General features: G+C 53.5%; 1 protein-coding gene across 1 annotated transcript in view; it reads right to left on the minus strand.

Annotated features, from left to right (window-relative positions):
• Positions 1-18,412, minus strand: part of LOC147114107 (organic cation/carnitine transporter 2-like) — a 317,180-nt gene that overhangs the window by 204,281 nt on the left and 94,487 nt on the right. The window contains exon 4 of the mRNA XM_085995727.1: positions 15,672-15,843. Within this exon, the coding sequence (XP_085851853.1) occupies positions 15,672-15,843 (172 nt within the window). The remainder of the gene's footprint in view (positions 1-15,671; positions 15,844-18,412) is intronic.

Raw genomic sequence — 18,412 nt, forward strand, 5'->3', positions numbered from 1 at the left:
CCCGGTCCCTGCTTTCTCCCCATTGTTTCCACTCACACTTCCTCGCATACCTAAACTTCCAGACAGGAGTCTATAATTGTAAACTGCACGCTTCTAGCTATCATAGAGTCATAGGGGGAAAAATATGGTTTATTTGCGGCTCCCGTTAGCGCCCTTTTAGGGCACTAATGGGGCGCACAGCAACTAGCACCTGGGCGTGGTGCCGCTAACGCCTCCCGTGAAATTCAGCGGGAGGTTAGCGGTGGTGGTAGCCATTAGCGCTCCGCGGCGCTGCGCTGCCGGCGATGACGTCATCGCTGTGCGTAGCGCCCCGCTTGCGCCCTGGCTGCAAGCTTCTGTAGCGCCCCCTGACTTACCGCCAGATGTTATGTCCAACAGGGACAGGGGGCCTACCTGCGGCTGGGGTGGCGCAAATTAAAGGGAAGGTGCCGGGTGGCCATTTTTGTTGCTGGCCGCCTGCCAGCACCTGCCCGCTATGCCGTCCTCGGCCTTCTGTGCAGCCCCACCATGGAGTGCCGGCTGCGCTCCATGAGCCCGGCACTTCTCTTGAGTGCCGGGCTCTTTTACCGGCACTCCGATCCCTGGTGGCCCAGCTGGGTCCCGGGTCGCACTGCACTAGGCCCCTCCCTTTAATAAGGGGAGGAAGGCCTGCAGTGCCGCAGCGTGATATTCACTCGCAGTGCCCCAAGGGGGAGGCGGTGCGCTTCCAGTATTTCGGGCATGGGGGCATTAGCTTTTTCAGGACGCTAAAAGTAGCGCCCTGGTGAAGTTAGCACTCCAAACGGGGCGCAACCCAATTATTCCCCCATAGAGTCATAACAGCACAGAAGGAGGCCATTCAGCCCATCAAGTCTGTGCTGGCTCTCTGTAGAGCAATCCAGTCAGTCCCATTCCCCCAATTTATCCCTGTAGCCCTGCAAGTTTATTTCACTCATGTGCCTATCCAGTCTCCCCTTGAAAACATTGAGGCCTAGAAATTCGGTATAGCCGCGTTTGGGGCGCTAGTCCTGGCGATGCGCAAAGTTTAGCGCCAGGCGCAATTTAGCGCCACCTAGCGCGATATTGGGTTGCAGCGCCCCTAAAGGTGATTGCGGCGATAAATCAGGCGCTGCACGCTACTCTTAAGGTGCTAACCCGGCGGCGCAACCCAATTTCACGGCGGCGGGGCGCAGCGAAGGTGCTGTCAATAATCACTTTCCCTGAGACACACTGGCGCCGGCCAGCTCTTAAAGGGGCAGGTCAATTGACATCACCAGACACACTCACTGCCTTGTAGGCCTTCAAAGCGGTGGGAGCCTACCTGTGGCGCACCAGCCTAGCAAGACATGGAAAGGGTGAGGCAGAGGGCAGAACGCCTCACTGATGGGGCTTTGGATGCTTTGGTTGGCGCAGTGGAATCAAGGCCAAGGAAGATGGTCGGAATGTGATTTATGTTTTGGACAGTCTCCCGGGTGTGAGAGTCAGTTATGTGTCAGTGTATTAGTTTTGCTTTCTGTTGCCATAGCTTTCTCATGTTTGAAGGAACCACATTTTGTGTAATGAAACACTTTCTTCATTTACAATGGCCATGCCTGCTATTTACATGCATCTTGCCCTTCACAGGCTTGGGGGTATCAGTCCGGTTCCATTCCTGTTCTTGGAATGGCAGCAAGCATTCCGTGAGAGGGGCCTAGAAGCTACTTCTGATCAGCCTCTGACGTGCAGCCTGAGAAGAACCGCTCGCGTAGAAGTTCAGGCTGAAGATCGTCTGCCTGCGCTGGCTCAGTGGTCAAATGGCTCTCAGTGTGCAGCTCAGCAACTCTTTGTAGCTCTCGAGGAAGTTGTGCTCCAAAAATGTCTGCCGTTTTTAAACCACACCAGTCCCCTTTAAATAACGCTCCTCCAGCCCGAGAGCGACTTGGTAAGGTCCACGTAAGCTGTCACTATTAGTGCCAGGCGCTACGGAGGGGGGTGCCACTGAATTTCCGGTCCGGGGCGCCCAAAAGGCGTTGCACACTCAAATGACATCATAATCAGCCTGCGCCCATGAGCAGGTGCTAAGATTTAGCGCCAGCGCTAAATGCATGCTCAACATGGGGCGAGCCGTTAGGCGCCTTGCGCCCGCCCGAAAATTGGCTAGCGCCCCACTTCTCAGCCTCTTTAGGCGTTAATCGGTGGCGCTAACAACCGAATTTCTCCCCCTAAGTGTCTCCGCTTCCACCACTTCCGTCGGCAGCGAGTTCCAGGTCCTCACCACTCGCTATGTAAAAAGGTTTTTCCTCACATCCCCCCTGCATCTCTTGCCCAAAACCTTAAGGCCTAGAAATTCATTGACGCCACTTTTGGGGGGCTAAAGTGGGGCGTCCGCTAAAGTTTGCGGCCGCCGCCAAATCTAGGCCACTTCTCCGATATTCATTAGCTTCGCCCTACTAGTTCGGGCGAGCGCTAAAACTGCTGTTGGACGCCTCTCTTTGGGCGCTAAGCCGGAGGTGGTGATCGATAGCGCCGAGGCCGGGCGCAGCGCAGGTGCGGCCATCTCGTGACTGACAGCAGACACCCTGGCGCCGGCCAGCTCTTAAGGGGGAAGGGTCGACTGTGTCTGCTGCCACGCCCTGGATAGTGGAGCCCTCCAGCTAGGCCTGAACACTGCTGCTGGACCCAAATAGCGCCTGAAGACATGGAGAAGGCCCGTGAACGTGCGCAGCGCTTCTCAGAGCGTGATCTGAGTGTGCTGCTTGCTGCTGTGGAGAAGAGGCGCCATGTTTTGTACCCGGACAATGGCAAGAAGGCGACGGTCCGCGTCTACAGGAGAGCCTGGAGGCATGTCGCCAGCAAGCTGTCAGCCAACAGCGACGTCCCCAGGACCGGTGCCCAATGCCGCAAAAAAAGTTAAATGACCTCACACGCATTGTCAGGGTGAGTACCCTTTCCAATGACCTCCTCATCCTTGCATGTGCACTTCACATTATGGGCAAAGGGACCTGAAAGCTCTAATGGCCAGCCTTCATCCAGCAGCTATGGCACAGGCATGAGCATCAATTGCACATTCTGCACTGAACACACTGGCCAAGCTATTCCACCATGGGAGGCAGTGCACACCAGATCATGGCGACACACTGGACAGGCTATTCCACCATGGGAGGCAGTGCACACCAGATCATGGCGACACACTGGCCAGGCCATTCCACCATGGGAGGCAGTGCACACCAGATCATGGCGACACACTGGCCAGGCTATTCCACCATGGGAGGCAGTGCACAGCAGATCATGGCGACACACTGGCCAGGCGATTCCACCATGGGAGGCAGTGCACACCAGATCATGGTGACACACTGGCCAGGCTATTCCACCATGGGAGGCAGCGCACACAAGATCATGGTGACACACTGCACTTAGAGGCCGTCCTTTCTCTTGCAGGCCAAGCTGGTGAATAATCGCAAGAGCCGGACTGCGACCGGGGGAGGACGACCCCATATCCAGCCACTCACCGACCTGCAACATCGCGTGGAGCGCCTCATGGCTGGCCGGGTGATTGGGCCCGTTGCATGTGGAGATGCCGACCCTGTTCTGGGAAGCAATGGTAAGGACATCACCTTTTGCACCTCTCTCGTCCCACTTGCGCATCAGATCTACATCCTTTGCCACTGTCCGACCAATGCGCTGAATGCCACCACTCATGCATCCCGCACTGACGCCCTCTCCTCACTCTAAAGCTACTCTTGTGCCTTCCTGCTTTCAGATGGTCAAGAGGAGGTCCCTCAACTTGCCAGTGACAGACCCTCCGAGGAGGAGCAGGAGGAGGAGCAAGAGGAAGGCGGCCCATCAGGGGAACCCTCAGCCGCGGCCACCCAGGCCAATGTCGGGGACACGTCTTCCCTGGAGGGCAGCGTGGCGGAAGTGTCGAAGGGGAGGGGAGCTCCTGGGACCTGCATGCTGCAGAAAGGCGGGAGGGGGGGTGGAAGCTCGGCGGCCTTCTCCCCAGAGGGGGGATGCGTCGGAGGGGAGTCCAATTGCTGGGCCCAGCGGCCTCCAGCAATGCAGGAAGGGTCGGCCAGCTCGGCGGCCTTCTCCCCAGAGGGAGAGTCCGGCCTCCAGTCAGGAGATGCTCTTCGCCGAGGAGATGGAACGCCTCGAAGACTTGTCCGCGGATTCGGAGCACCGGCACACGGAGCTCATGGCGGCAGTGGCACAGTTGCCTGAGTCCATCGATTCCCTCTCTCGAAGTGTGGCCGAGTTCGGGCCCTTAGAGGCCACCAGTCGGGCGGAATACCGGGCAGACCTTGCAGCAACTGGCCAGGTGATTAGTGGTGCCGTCCAGTCACTGGCTGCTCTGCTGCAGTCAGTGAACAGGTCAACACGGGCACTCACTGCTGCCACACTCGCTGTGTCAGCCAGGCATCGCCAGGGCACCCGGCGCGCTGCAGCAGCACATCGGTCTGTCCCTCGGCAGATTGGTGCGCATGCTGCAGTGCTGGCCCGGGTGAGTGCCAGTGTCTCAGGCGACCAGCGAGCGCCTGCCATCCGCCAGCTTGCCGCCATTCCTCCAGCCGCCACTGCCACTCCCCCAGTGGAGCTGGCAGGAGCTGCTGCAGCGACTGATGCTGGCCAGCCACAGCTGCAGCAATCAACAGCCGGCCGCTCGACGCCCAGACCTCGACTAGGCCGACCCCCAAGGGCATCTGCCGTCACGACATGTGCCCCTCAGGAGCCTGCCCCCAGCCTTGCAGCAGCCAATGGCCTTACTTTGAGGCGGAGCAGCAGGGCGGGCAGGGGCCACCCAAAGATGGCCAAGGCATCGCACTAGCGGGCCAAATAGTCGAATGTGTGGCCATTTGTGTTTGTTTCTTGAGGCCGAGAATTGGATGTTGGTTTTTTGAAGGCCGATGATGTGATGTTTGTTTTGGACGAAGGCCGAGAATGACGGCCATTTTAGTTGCCCTATTTTGTTAATCCTCCCCAGGTTGTGGGAGCGAGTAATGTGTTTGGGTGTTTTTTGGGGGTTTCCTCTGTTTTTGGTTTTCATGTGGGAAGGGCCCAGAGTTTGTACAATAAAGCATTTTATTTATTCACATTGTCCATGTTTGATCTTTGAAGTGTTTGTTGCCTTAACCGGCTGAGGGCTTGCGGAGCGGCTGCAATCATGTTCTATCATTGGCACAAGCCATTCCCTGACAAGGGGCCTAGAAGTGACGTTCAATAAGCCGACGACGGGCGGCCCTTGGACCTTGTGCGTCCCTCCTGGGCTGGTACTCCTCGTCCTCGTCGTCCTCATGCTCCTCCTGCTCCTCCTCCTGAGGTGGTGGTCCAACGTGAGGTGGCAGTGCCTGAGTCCTGCGGATAGCCAGGTTGTGCAGCATGCAGCAAACGACGACGAATTGGGAGACTCGATCCTGCGAATACTGGAGCGCTCCCCCGGAGCGGTCGAGACAGCGGAACCATTGCTTGAGCACGCCGATTGTTTGTTCTATGAGGCTCCTCGTCGCTTGATGGCTCTCGTTGTATGCCTCTTCAGCAGGGGTCGTGGGCGCGCGGAGCGGGGTCATGAGCCAGGTACACAAATGATAGCCTTTGTCCCCGATAAGCCATCCTCTTGGGGGAGGCTGTGCCTGGAACATGTCAGCCACAGTTGTCTGTCGCAGGATAAAGGCATCATGGCTGCTGACTGGAAAGCGGGCATTGACAGCTAGGATGCGCTGCCTGTGGTCACACACCAGCTGTACATTGAGGGAATGGTAGCCCTTCCGGTTGCGGTAATCCTCGGCATGCTCAAGAGGTGCCCGCAAAGCCACATGCGTGCAGTCAATGGCGCCCTGCACCATGGGGAAGCCCGCTATTCTTGCAAACCCCACTGCACGCTGCTGCTGCTTGTCCAGGGTCATGGGGAAGGAGATGAATTGATGTCTCCTTCTGAAAAGGGCTTCGGTCACCTGGCGGATGCAGCAATGCACGGCGAACTGGGAGATGTTAGCGATTTCCCCAGTAGCGGATTGGAAGGAGCCGGAGGCATAGAAGTTGAGAGCCACCGTCACCTTCACTGCCACCGACAGAGATGTCCTGCGCATCAGCTGTGGCTGCAGATCTCTCTGAAGCAGCCGGCAGATGTCTGTAACCACCTCCCTTCGGAATCGCAGCCTCCTAACACACATCGCGGCAGACATGGTCAGATAGGAGGTCTGCTGGTGGTATACCCTGCGTGGGTAAGGCCTCAGTTGGCGACGCCTGTTGCCCCCTCTGCGTCTAGCCAGGGCTGCCACTCTCTCACGGCGTCTGTAAGCCCTTCTGGCATAAGGCTGAAATTCAGCGTTGCCACCCAATGCAGCCCCCATTATATGCTGGCAAACACTGAGCTCTGAATGAAGGCTAAGATAATTGGTAAGCTCTGGCCTGAGCCAAAAATACCTGTCCAAGTGTTGGTCCAAACCAGTAAACTCTCCTCCTTGGTCTCTGTCCAAAAAACCGTTGCACAAGAGTGAATGCTGCAAAATGGCTGGCCTTTATACTGCTGGGTAAGTGCCCTTTAATTAGCGCTCCCCCCGGCCCGGCTGGCCTGTGTACCGTTCCACTTCACAGTCGCTCGGGACGCCCGGCGCACAATGGGCTGGCGCAAGTGAAGTTCCGGTTTGGGGCGCACAAAGGGCGTTGCACTATTAAATGACGTCATGATCTGCGCGCGCAGCAGGGCGCGCGCTAAGACTTTGCGCCGGCGCTAAATGTGTCCTGAAGTTGGGGAGAGGCGCAGATCGCGCTGCGCCCGGGCGATAAGCGCCTAGCGCTCGAGATCTACTCCCCCTAAGGCGCTAACGGCTGGCGCGCCCAACTGAATTTCTAGGCCTAAATCTGTGTCCCCTAGTCCTTGTACCATCAACTAGTGGGAACAGCCTTTCCCCGTCTAGCCTATCCAAACCCGTCATAATCTTGTACACCTCTATCAAATCACCCCTCAAGCTCAATACAAAAGCAAAATACTGCAGCTGGTGGAAATCTGAAATAAAAACAGAAAATGCTGGAAATACTCAGCAGGTCAGGCAGCATCTGTAGAGAGAGAAGCAAAGTTAACGTTTCAGGTCAATGACCCTTCGTCAGAACCGGAAAAAGTTGGAGATGTAAAAAAATTTTAAGCAAGTGTAGGGGCAGGGATAGTGGGGAGGAGAAGAAAGAACAAAAGGGAAGGACTGTGATAGAATGGAAGGCAGGAGAGATTAAGAGACAAAAAGGTTGATGGTGCAAGGCAAAAGGAGATGGTAATGGGATAAGATAAGAAACAAAAGATGAGTCTAGATGAAGTGTAAATGGGAATGGCAGAATCATCAACAGCTGCCATGTGAAAAAAATTGGGATAGAGGTTGTTAAGTATGTGTATTGTATTGAACAATTAACACAAAGACTTAAACGTATAACTCAAACAGGCCTTTACTGGTTGGAGGTAGGGACTGCACATAGGTCTTTACTTCATGCCCACAGGCGGGAACTGAGGGGAGATCAGTACCCACAGTACTATTTATACCCCTATGGCCAGGAGTGGTACTGCGTATCACTACGCCCAACAAGTAGTGCAGTCCTGTCCATAGGTTCAAAGTAGCACACATATTACATACACAACAGAGGTTATAGTCTGAAATTGTTGAACTCAATGTTGAGTCCAGAAGGCTGTAAAGTGCCTAATCAAAAGATGAGGAGCTGTTCCTTGAGCTCACGTTGAGTTTCTTTGTAACAGTGTAAGAGGCCGAGGATGGAGAGGTCAGAGTGGGAGTGGAGGGGAGAATTAAAGTGACGGGCGACCGGAAGCTCGGGGTCACCCTTACAGACTGAACGGAAGTGTTCGACAAAGCGGTCACCCAACCAGCGTTTGGTCTCCCCAGTGTAGAGGAGACTGCATTGTGAGCAGCGAATACAGTGTACTAAATTGTAAGAAGTACAAGTAAATCGCTGTTTCACCTGGAAGGAGTGTTTGGGCCCTGGACAGTGGGAAGGGAGGAGGTAAAAGGGCAGGTGTTGCATCTCCTGCACTTGCACAGGAAGGTGCCGGGCTAAGGGGAAGGGGTGCTGGGTGTGATAGAGGAGTGGACCAGGGTGTCGCGGAGGGAGTGGTCCCTTCGGAATGCTGAAAGGGGAGGTGAGGGGAACGTGTGTTTGGTGGTGCGATTACGCTGGAGGTGGCAAAAATGGCAGAGGATGATCTATTGAATGTGAAGGCTGGTGGGGTGAAAGGTGAGGACAAAGGGAACCCTATCGTGGTTCCGGGACCCCTCAATCTCCTTTGCTCTAATGAAAACAAATCCAGCTTCTCCAACATGTCCTTGTAGCTAAGATCCCCCATCCCCGGAACCATTGTGGTAAATCTCCTCTGCACCCTCTCAAGGGCCTTCACATCCTTCCTAAAGTGTGGTGACCAGAACTGGGCGCAATACTCCAGTTGTGGCCTAACCAGCGCTTTATAAAGGTTCAGCATAACTTCTCTGCTTTTGTACTCAATACCTCTATTTATGAAGCACAAGACCCCATATGCTTTGTTAACCACTCTCTCAATATGTCCTGTCACCTTCAAGGACCTATGCACATTAACTCCCAGGTCCCTCTGTCCCTGCGCACACTTTAAAACTGTGCCATTAAGTGTATATTGCCTCTCCCTTCTGCCAAAATGCATCACCTCACACTTCTCTGTATTAAATTCCACCTGCCACTTGTCTGCCCATTCTGCTAACCTTTCTATGTCCATTTGCAGTCGATTGGTATCATCATCACTGTTTGCCACACCCCCAAGTTTGGTGTCTTCGGCAAATCTAGAAATTCTACACTGTATTCCAATATCCAGGTTATTTATATGTATCAAAAATAGCAGTGGCCCCAGCACTGACCCTTAGGGAACACCACTGTCTACCATCCTCCTGTCTGAAAAACAGCCATTTACCACAACTAGCAGTTTTCTGTCCTTAAGCCAATTCCTTATCCAAGCTGCCACCTATTCATTGAGCCTCAATTTTGTTAACTAGCCTTCTACGTGATACTTTGTCAAACGCCTTCCGAAAATCCATGTAGGCAACATCCATTGCATTCCCTTCATCGATCCTCCCTGTTACTTCATTAAAAAATTCAATTAGATTAGTCAAACAGGATCTGCCTTTTACAAATCCATGTTGGCTCTCCTTAATTAGCTTAAACCTCTCCAAGTGACCGTTAATTTTTTCCTTGATTATTGTTTCTAAAGCTTTACCTACCACTGATGTTAAACTGACCGGCCTGTAGTTACTAGGATTGTCCTTACACCCTTTCTTGAACAATGGTCTCACATTTGCCACTTTGCAATCCTCAGGCACCTCCCCTGCATCCAGGGAAGATTGGAAAATTATGGCAAGCCCTTCTGCTATCTCCTCCCCCAATTTCCTTAGCAATCTGGGATGCAAGCCATGTGGATCAGGCGACTTATCCACTCAAAGCATACCCAGCCTTTCTCATACATCCTGTCTATCAATTTTCACCCCTTCCATTGCTTCTAACTTTTCCACTTCTACCAATATTTTGTCAGCATCCACCTCCTTAGTAAACACCTCATTGAGTATTCCAGCCTGGCCCTGCGCCTCTAAGCATATATCACCTTCTTTGTTGCTAATAGGCCCCACCCCTCCTCTTATTACCTGCTTACTGTTTACATGCCAGTAGAAGATTTTTGGGTTCCCTTTTATGTTAACCTCCATTCTACTCTCATATTCTCTCTTTTCCAATCTTATTTTGATCTTCAGTTCCCATCTCAACATATTGTATTTGCTCTAGTTCTCCGATGAAGAATTCACCTGACATGCATCATACACCCTCTTTTTTTGTTACATCATCTTGTGGCGGAGACCACATAGGGACAGTAACACAATTCACTGTGGCGTCGATTGTGTGATGACGTCATAGCCCTGTGACGAGGCCGAGTTCCTCAGTCCATGTGGAGAGTTAATAAAGCTAACACACGTTTTTCTTTGCTGCTATGAAAGTCTCACAGTCTGTTGATTTACAGCGACTCCTACATTGGTGACCCCGTTTCTCTTTTGGACGTTTCCAAAGACTTTATCCGAAATGGCGACGAACGCCGTTTCTCTCAAATTACCGGAATTTTTGGAACGGCAGGCTGCCGCTTGGTTCACCCAGGCCGAGGCTCAGTTTGCACTCTGGGACATCACCGCGGACGACACTAAGTATTATTACGTCGTCTCTGCTCTCGGCAGCTCCGCCACGGCCAGAGTCATGAGCCTGCTCGAGGACCCCCTGGAGCACCACAAATTTGCGACGCTGAGAACGCACCTCCTAGAGACTTTTGGACTAACTGAACCCGAGCGCGCACGCCAGCTTCTCTCTCTACCCGGGCTTGGCAACTCCATGCCCTCAGAACTGATGGACCACATGTTAACCCTCCTGGGCAAGCACAAGCCGTGTTTCCTCTTCAGAGAACTGTTCCTACAACAGCTGCCAGGGCTTTAGCCAACTCTCATATTAGTGATTTCCACGACCTGGCCAAGGAGACCGACAAATTTTTCTCCACCGGGCAACAGTACTGCGCGGCCATGCGGGGCCCTACCCCCACCACCACAGCCCAACGGCGGCAGCCCCCAAGCATGTGCTTCTACCACACGCAGTTCGGCCCCAACGCTAAGAAGTGCCGGCCCCCGTGCAGCTTTACCACGTCGGGAAACGCGAAGGCCCACTCATTAGCTGCCATGGCTGTCGGCCGTTCAGGTAGTCTGTTATTCATTACGGACACTGACTCTGGACGTCGTTTCCTCTGCGACACGGGTGCCCAGGTGAACGTCCTGCCCGCGTCAACCGTAGACATACAGAGGGGGAACCACGGCCCCGCCCTCGAAGCCGCGAACGGCAGTTCCATCCGTACTTTCGGGAAACGGAGCATGGCGCTGTGTTTTAGCAGGCAGCGTTTCGCTTGGGACTTTGTTACAGTGAAAGTGTCCATCCCCCTTCTCGGCACTGACTTCCTCTGCGCCAATGGCCTTTTGGTGGATGTCAAGAACCGACGTCTCGTCAATGCTGAGACTTTCAGTTCACTCCCATGTTCGCTCAGTGGTTCTGGCACGACGAAGTTGTCCAGCGCATTCTCGGTCTCTGACGAGTTTTCCCGCCTCCTCGGCAGGTTCCCGAACCTCACGAAGCCCACTTTCTCGTCCGCCACCACCAAGCACGGGGTAGAACACCACATCCCGACCACCGGTCCGCCTGTCTACGCCCGCGCTCGGCGCCTCGACCCGGGGAAACTCGCCATCGCTAAAGCCAAGTTCGACACGATGGAGCGCCTCGGCATCATTCGCCGGTCGAACAGTCCATGGGCCTCGCCCCTCCACATCGCACCGAAACCAGGCGGCGGTTGGCACCCGTGCGGTGATTACTGGCGCCTCAACGACGCTACAACCCCCGACCGCTACCCGATTCCACACATCCAGGACTTTTCCGCCCGCCTGGACGGGAAAGTTGTTTTCTCTAAAGTGGACCTCGTTCAGGGTTCCACCAGGTCCCCGTCCGGCCGCAGGACGTCCCGAAAACCGCGGTGATTACCCCGTTCGGGCTGTTCGAATTTCTCCGCATGCCATTCAGTCTCAAAAACGCCGCTCAGGCTTTTCAACGCCTAATGGATACCATGTTACGGGACCTGCCATTCCTGTTCATCTACCTGGATGACATTCTCATCGCCAGTGCCTCCAGGACGCAGCATGTGTCCCACTTCCGGACTCTCTTCGAACGCCTCAGCCAGCACGGCCTAATCGTCAATCCGGCCAAGTGCCAGTTCGGGCTGTCCTCGATTGACTTTCTTGGGCACCGCATCACGAAGAACAGGACGGTGCCACTGCCGCCGAAAGTGGAGGCCGTGGAGGATTTTCCGCGACCCCTCACCGTGAGGGCCCTGCAGGAGTTTTCGGGCATGGTGAACTTTTATCATCGCTTCGTTCCCCGGGCAGCCCAGCTTATGCGACCCCTTTACGAGGCCCTCAAAGGCAAGCCCGCCAAGCTTGCTGTCGACTGGTCCGAGGAGATGGCCAATTCTTTCACAGGCACGAAAAGGGCCCTGGCTAACGCGACCATGCTGGCGCATCCGTTGCCCGATGCGCCGATCGCTCTCACCACTGACGCTTCAGGCTATGCTGCCGGCGCCGTCCATGAACAGTGGGTCAACGGCACCTGGCAGCCGCTCGCATTCTTCAGCCGGTAGCTCCGCCCCAATGAGCGGAAGTACAGCACCTTCGATCGCGAGCTTCTCGGCCTCTACCTTGCCGTCTGACACTTCCGTTTCCTGCTGGAGGCCCGCCCGTTCACGGCGTTCGTGGACCACAAGCCATTGACCTTCGCCATGGCCAAAATTTCCGAGCCATGGTCAGCCTGTCAGCAGCGCCAGCTTTCCTTCGTCTCCGAGTTCATGACGGACATCCAGCAGGTGGCTGGGAAAAACAACCCTGTCGCCGAATGTCTCTCCTGGGCCATCGCCAGTGCCGTACACCTCGGCATCGACTACACCCACATGGTGGCCGACCAGGCCTCCGACCCGGATGTCCAGGCCTACAGGACGGCTGTCACGGGCCTTCAGTTAGTGGACGTCGCGTTCGACGATGCCGGCACCATGCTTCTGTGCGACGTCTCTGCTGGGCAACCACGCCCCATTGTGCCCGACGGGTGGAGACGGCAGGTTTTTGACGCCGTCCATAGCCTTTCCCACCCGGACAGGAAGCCGTCACAGAAGCTGGTGGCGGCTAAGTTCGTCTGGCACAGGCTCAAGAAGAACGTCGCGACTGGGCCAATACCTGTGTGGTATGCCAGCGCTCAAAAGTGCATCGCCATACTAAGGCCCCGTTGGCGCATTTCGAGGTGCCCGAGAGGCAGTTCGACCATGTTAACGTGGACCTGGTGGGACCCCTGCCGCCCTCCCGCGGGTTCACCCACCTCCTCACGATGGTCGACAGAACCACCCGATGGCCGGAAGCCGTCCCGCTGTCGTCAACAACATCCGCCGATGTGGCTCGGGCGTTCATCAACACTTGGGTCGCCCGGTTCGGTGCCCCATCTGACGTCTCCTCCGACCGGGGGCCCCAGTTCACGTCGGAGCTCTGGAACGCTGTCGCCCAAGGCCTCGGATTGAGACACCACCGCACCACCGCATACCAACCTCAGGCTAACGGACTGTGCGAACGGTTTCATCGCTCCATGAAGGCCGCGCTCCGGGACAGCCTCTGGGACGACAGTTGGATCGACAGACTCCCTTGGGTCATGCTGGGACTCAGGACCGCCCTCAAGGAGGACCTCCAGTCCTCGTCCGCCGAGCTCGTCTACGGGCAGCCGCTGCGGGTTCCCGGGGATTCTGTCCCCAACGCCACAGACCCTTGGTCCGCAGCCCGTCAGCCGTCCGCCCTCCTGGACAACGCCAATGTTTTCACGCCGGTGCCCACGTCGCAGCACGGTCTCCCTCAGTCTGACGTTCTGCCCGACCTTCGTGCGGCGGAGTATGTTTTCGTCCGTCACGACGCCCACCGGGGACCTCTTCACCCACCCTATGACGGACCATTCCATGCCCTGGAAGCCGGGGACAAGGCCTTCGTGGTGGGTGTTGGCGGTAAGCCGGACTACATTCCCGTGGACCGTCTTAAGCCGGCCCACCTGGATCTGGACCGACCCGTTGGGTTGGCTCAGCCCCCGCGGCGGGGCCGACCTCCGGCTTCTGCACCCTCAGTCCACCACCGAGCGCCCGGGGACCCTCCTGCGACCTCCCCGGTCCCCGCCCCGGACTTCAGGAGCCATTTCGGCCGTGTGATCCGGGCCCCTCAACGACTGACATTGCCAGTTCTAGTGAATTCTGGGGGGACGTATGTGGCGGAGACCACATAGCGACAGTAACACAATTCACTATGTTTAGCCAATGTTGTTATCGCTCCACGTTATGTACGGAACTTGGTTGGGTTATCGGGGCAGGGTCCCTTTAAGAGTCGTCGATTGTGTGATGACGTCTTAGCCCTGCGACGAGGCTGAGTCCCTCAGTCCATGCGGAGAGTTAATAAAGCTAACGCGCGTTTTTCTTTGCTGCTACGAAAGTCTCGCAGTCTGTTGATTTCCAGCGACTCCTACACCATACCCCTTGCAATAAAGGCCAACATTCCATTAGCCTTCCTAATTACTTGCTGTACCTGCATGCTAAGTTTTTGTGTTTCATGTACTAGGACCACCAGATCCCTTTGTACCGCAGCATTGTGTATGGTGATGAGTCATGCTTCCAGCAGCAACCCAGCATGTGTTCGTGCCCTCAATCACCTTGGCCAGCCTGTTGATGGCTTTAAAAATTGTCCAGCAGTAAGTGGATAATAGTGGCCATCTGTTGCTTTGGAGTACCCAGAATTGGTGTGAGAAGCAGACACATCCATCTTACTGATATCTGTATGTAAATACCAGGGCCTAGAAATTGGTCTCCTTAGCGCCTCCCATTATCGCCTCCAGGGGGCCATAACGTGGCACTAACGACTTACAGACCGGACGTGGTGAAATGAACGACTCCCGCTAAATTGGCCGAGGTTTGCGGCAGTGGCAACACATCGCGCCACGATCTCCTGCGCCCGGAGATTGTGACGTCATTGTCCTGCACATCGCCCCGGTAGCACCCCAGACCCAAACTTCAGGTCTGCCCCCTGCAGCATTGCCGGGCGACAACACCGATAGTTGCAGGAGGCGTTGCTCAGGAGGCTGGGTGCTTCGGGGGCGCAAGTTAAATGGGGTGTAAGTATAAAAAGTATAAAAATTGTTGCAATGCATTATTTCAATTTTTTCCATTCCTCCTGGGTCGCGATCGATCAGCCTGGCACTCTACCGGGACGGATCACGGCTGCTGTCGGGGACCAGCTGACTGGTCCCAATGCAGAGACTGCAGCGATGGCCCTTCCCTTTAAGGGAGGGAAGGAACCTTGGATCTTGGCAGCGCTGCATGGGACATCGTGCAGCGCTGCACCACTACCGCCCTGCCTGCATCCTTTAACGCTCCAAGAAGGAAGTGGAGCGCTTGATTTAGTGCTCCACTTCCTTCCTGGCACGCTAACATTGAATTTAGAGAAAGCGGAGGATCATTAAAGCCTGACACTAATTTTTCCAGCTTTCTCCCCTCTGTTTTCTTGAAAGCATTATTAAAACACTCTTTGCATGCAGCACTTTCATATTATGAGCATTATATAGTATGATGATTTAGATGGAGAGTCCGTGATTACTAATCGATTTGTAAAGGAGTCCTTCAACCAAAAATGTTTGAGAACCACTGGTGTAGGTAATGGAAATGTTACACTGGAACAGTCGATGGTGCTCTTATGAGGATGGTGCTAAAGAATCTTGGTGGAGCAAATTAGAGGGAGCTTGATGGAAGAGCATAGATGAAGCTTTACTCTGCTGATAACCGTGCCATACTTGATTTGTGTGGCCTTTGATGCTGAGACTGGGTGGGGATTGTACCGTCCAGGCAGTGAAGGTGAAAATGATCCTTACTGAATGTCCAGCTCTCATCACAATCAAGGAGATGTTACAACACCTCTTTAATACACTGCCAATGCTGATCCCCATCCCTACCCTCATCCAAGAAGGACTCTCATTTTCTTTATCTTGGTCAGAATCAGTCCCAGAAGTTAACGGCAATAAAAGTTCTGAATCTACTGATTAAATAGGTTAAGGTTCCTATTCCTACATACCACCACAAAGGAATGTACAGCAGGCCAACGAGAGACAGGGTGAAAAGCAACATCTTCCAGCTTCGTATGAAGTATGCAACCAAAGGCAGGAACATGTAGCCGAATGCATAAAAAATGCCAACTCCCAGTGTAGAGTATGTAATCCGAATGGATTTCCCAAGAAGTTCCGAACCTGTAAAATGAGAATAACCAGGTTAAGGACAACACTGATTGTGAGTTAATTCCGAATTTTATTTCACTGCCTATTATTGCCATTCTGAAAGAAACTTTTCTTTATGTTCAGTTAATAAAACCTACAATAATTAAGTTGAATGCTCTCTAAACTTAACCTACAAACCAAGTTGTGTGAAGAATCCTGAATGCAGATATGTCAACTCAGCCCCTCGTGTGCACCTCCGAGAGGCCAGTGATCAAGCAGCATAAGCAGGAATGAGATAAAAGATGGAGCATGACACATGGTAGGGAGGAGAGGAAAAAAGAGTGCAACACATTTGAAAAACAACTGACAACAAAGTGAAGTTTAACAGTCAATGGAAACAAATGTTCTATCTTTGGCCAGAATGTCCTCCTCCAACCCTCGATGGACCAGCAAAAGTTTCACTCTGATATTCTTGGTTCTCCGCAGGGCAGACTCTTGGGGAGTCCCTTAAATGATACAGGTGTCTTCCCCTTTTATGTAAATGATGTTATCCTGGGATTTTGGACAGGATCATTGCCAGGCAGACTGGTACCTGGAAGTCCTGCCCTGCTGCTGTTCTGATGGGCCCATAAGTTTCCAGCAGGGGTTCAATTGTCAGCAATGAGACACAGCATTTCTTGCTGAATTTCTCCATTCCTGGTCCAGAAGCACTAAACTCAAATGTAACATCTGACCTACCACCATAACTGAGATCAGGTAACTCAACATTAACCAGGGATCAAGTCTCAGATCTTCTGGTTTTTTATGGCATTGAAATTCCTGGGCTGTTGGAGGACAGAATGGAAGATTTCTGTCAGGGATGGGAAGGTTGGGAATTTGGGGCAATTCTGTCCACCCCCATGTCAAGGAGGTGTGTTTGGGAAACTCCTGCTCTCCCTTGGGAAATTCTACCCATTCTGGCCTTATAAAGCTTCATGGGCACTTACAAAGCTGAAGGCTAGTGTAGGTCCCACTAAAGAGGGCCCCAAAGATTCACTAGGGAAAGGTAATCAATCCCAGTGGCTTATCTGCTCTATTGGGAGCATGAAATTGAAGAAAGAAAATTTTCGTTGGGCCCTAGGTGAACCTCTTCTCTGCTATCAAAATTGCATGGTGCCACTCCGACATTGTGGCTGGTGGTTTGGGGTGGGCGCTGCTGAAGCACCCTTGCAGGAGCAATGCATCCATTCCAATGATCTCGTCCCTGCAATTCATAGCCAGAAATGGGCAGTGTTTAGACTAAAAATGGTTAAATAGCGCCTGTTGAAAATTGTCTAGGCTGCATGCAAAATTCGTCCTCACTCCTCATTAAAATGATTACAGTCATGATTCTCATCTAAAAACTCAAGCTCATTGGCATTACACTGAAAAGATGGACCAATATCAGGGGCAGTCTAAATGCAAGTAATGATTGCCACAGGCTTTTTTCACTACTTAAAGGGGAGGTTCATTGATGCTGCAGCAGCTCATTCTCAGCATTGTTGGGTGTGCAGCCGCCTCAACAACCATAAGAATGGCAAGGAGAAGGAGCACTTATTTACAAATCCTGTCTGCAGATCGCTGTCCCAGGGCGAGAGCCTGGAGGTTGTCTGATGAAGCTTTGGAGGCATTGGGGAAAAATTCGCCCCCTTAGCGCCGCCCATTAGCACCAGTAGATAGCACTAAAGCGGCATTGAGACCAGTCCTAACAGGGCGAAGTAAATCCACCACCACATGCCAAATTGGGACCCTCATAGCGCTGCCAGTAACAGTGATAGCCAGGGACCTCAATGCCAGGGAGATCATGACATCAGTGAGTGTGCAATGCTCACTGAACACCCGATTTCCCAAATTGCTTTTAGCCACTTACCTCACTGCCTGGAGTAAACACCGACAGGGAGTGCTGGCGTGCAGCACCAGGAAGTCAGCTGCAGGGATGTTACTTAAAGGGATTATCAGTAATCGCTTGCACCTGTCAGGTTAGTGCAGTTTCAGTGGCTTTTTGTTAGTTTCAGCTACTGCAACAATTTCATTGAGCAATTTCAAGGTTCTTTTGTATCAGAAGTCTTGTGGCAAGTACAAAGTAGTTACATTTATTCTTCAAAGACTCAAACTGCAACACTTCATAAGATTACTGGTATGCCACCTCACCTCCTAGGATCTACAGTGGAGGGAGCATAGGCAGCAAGAATGATGGGAACATGTGCACAGAGGGAGGAGGATGATAACGAGGTGGCAATGGCTGGGCCGTCAGAATGGTCAGATTGTGCAGCATGCAGCACACAACAATAAAAACAGAGACTCAATCAGGGGAGTACTGCAGGGCTCCTCCAGAGCGGAACTGTTGCTTTAGCACGCCAATAGTCTGTTCGATCAGGTTCCTGGTGGCGCTATGGCTCTCATTGTATGCGTGTTGAGCAGGAGTATTGGGGTTAAGGAGGGGTGTCATCAGCCAGGTGGCAAGTGGATAGCCCTTGTCTCTGAGCAGCCAGCTGCGAGCTTCATGTGGTGGTTGGAACAGTGCTGGGACACCGGTCTGGTGCAGGATGAATGCATTGTGGCTGCTGCCAGGATAGTGGGCATT

Source organism: Somniosus microcephalus, chromosome 8, assembly GCF_052327205.1.
Source record: "Somniosus microcephalus isolate GS21.2 chromosome 8, FLI_Smic_1.0, whole genome shotgun sequence".
Classification (NCBI taxonomy): Eukaryota; Metazoa; Chordata; class Chondrichthyes; order Squaliformes; family Somniosidae; genus Somniosus; species Somniosus microcephalus.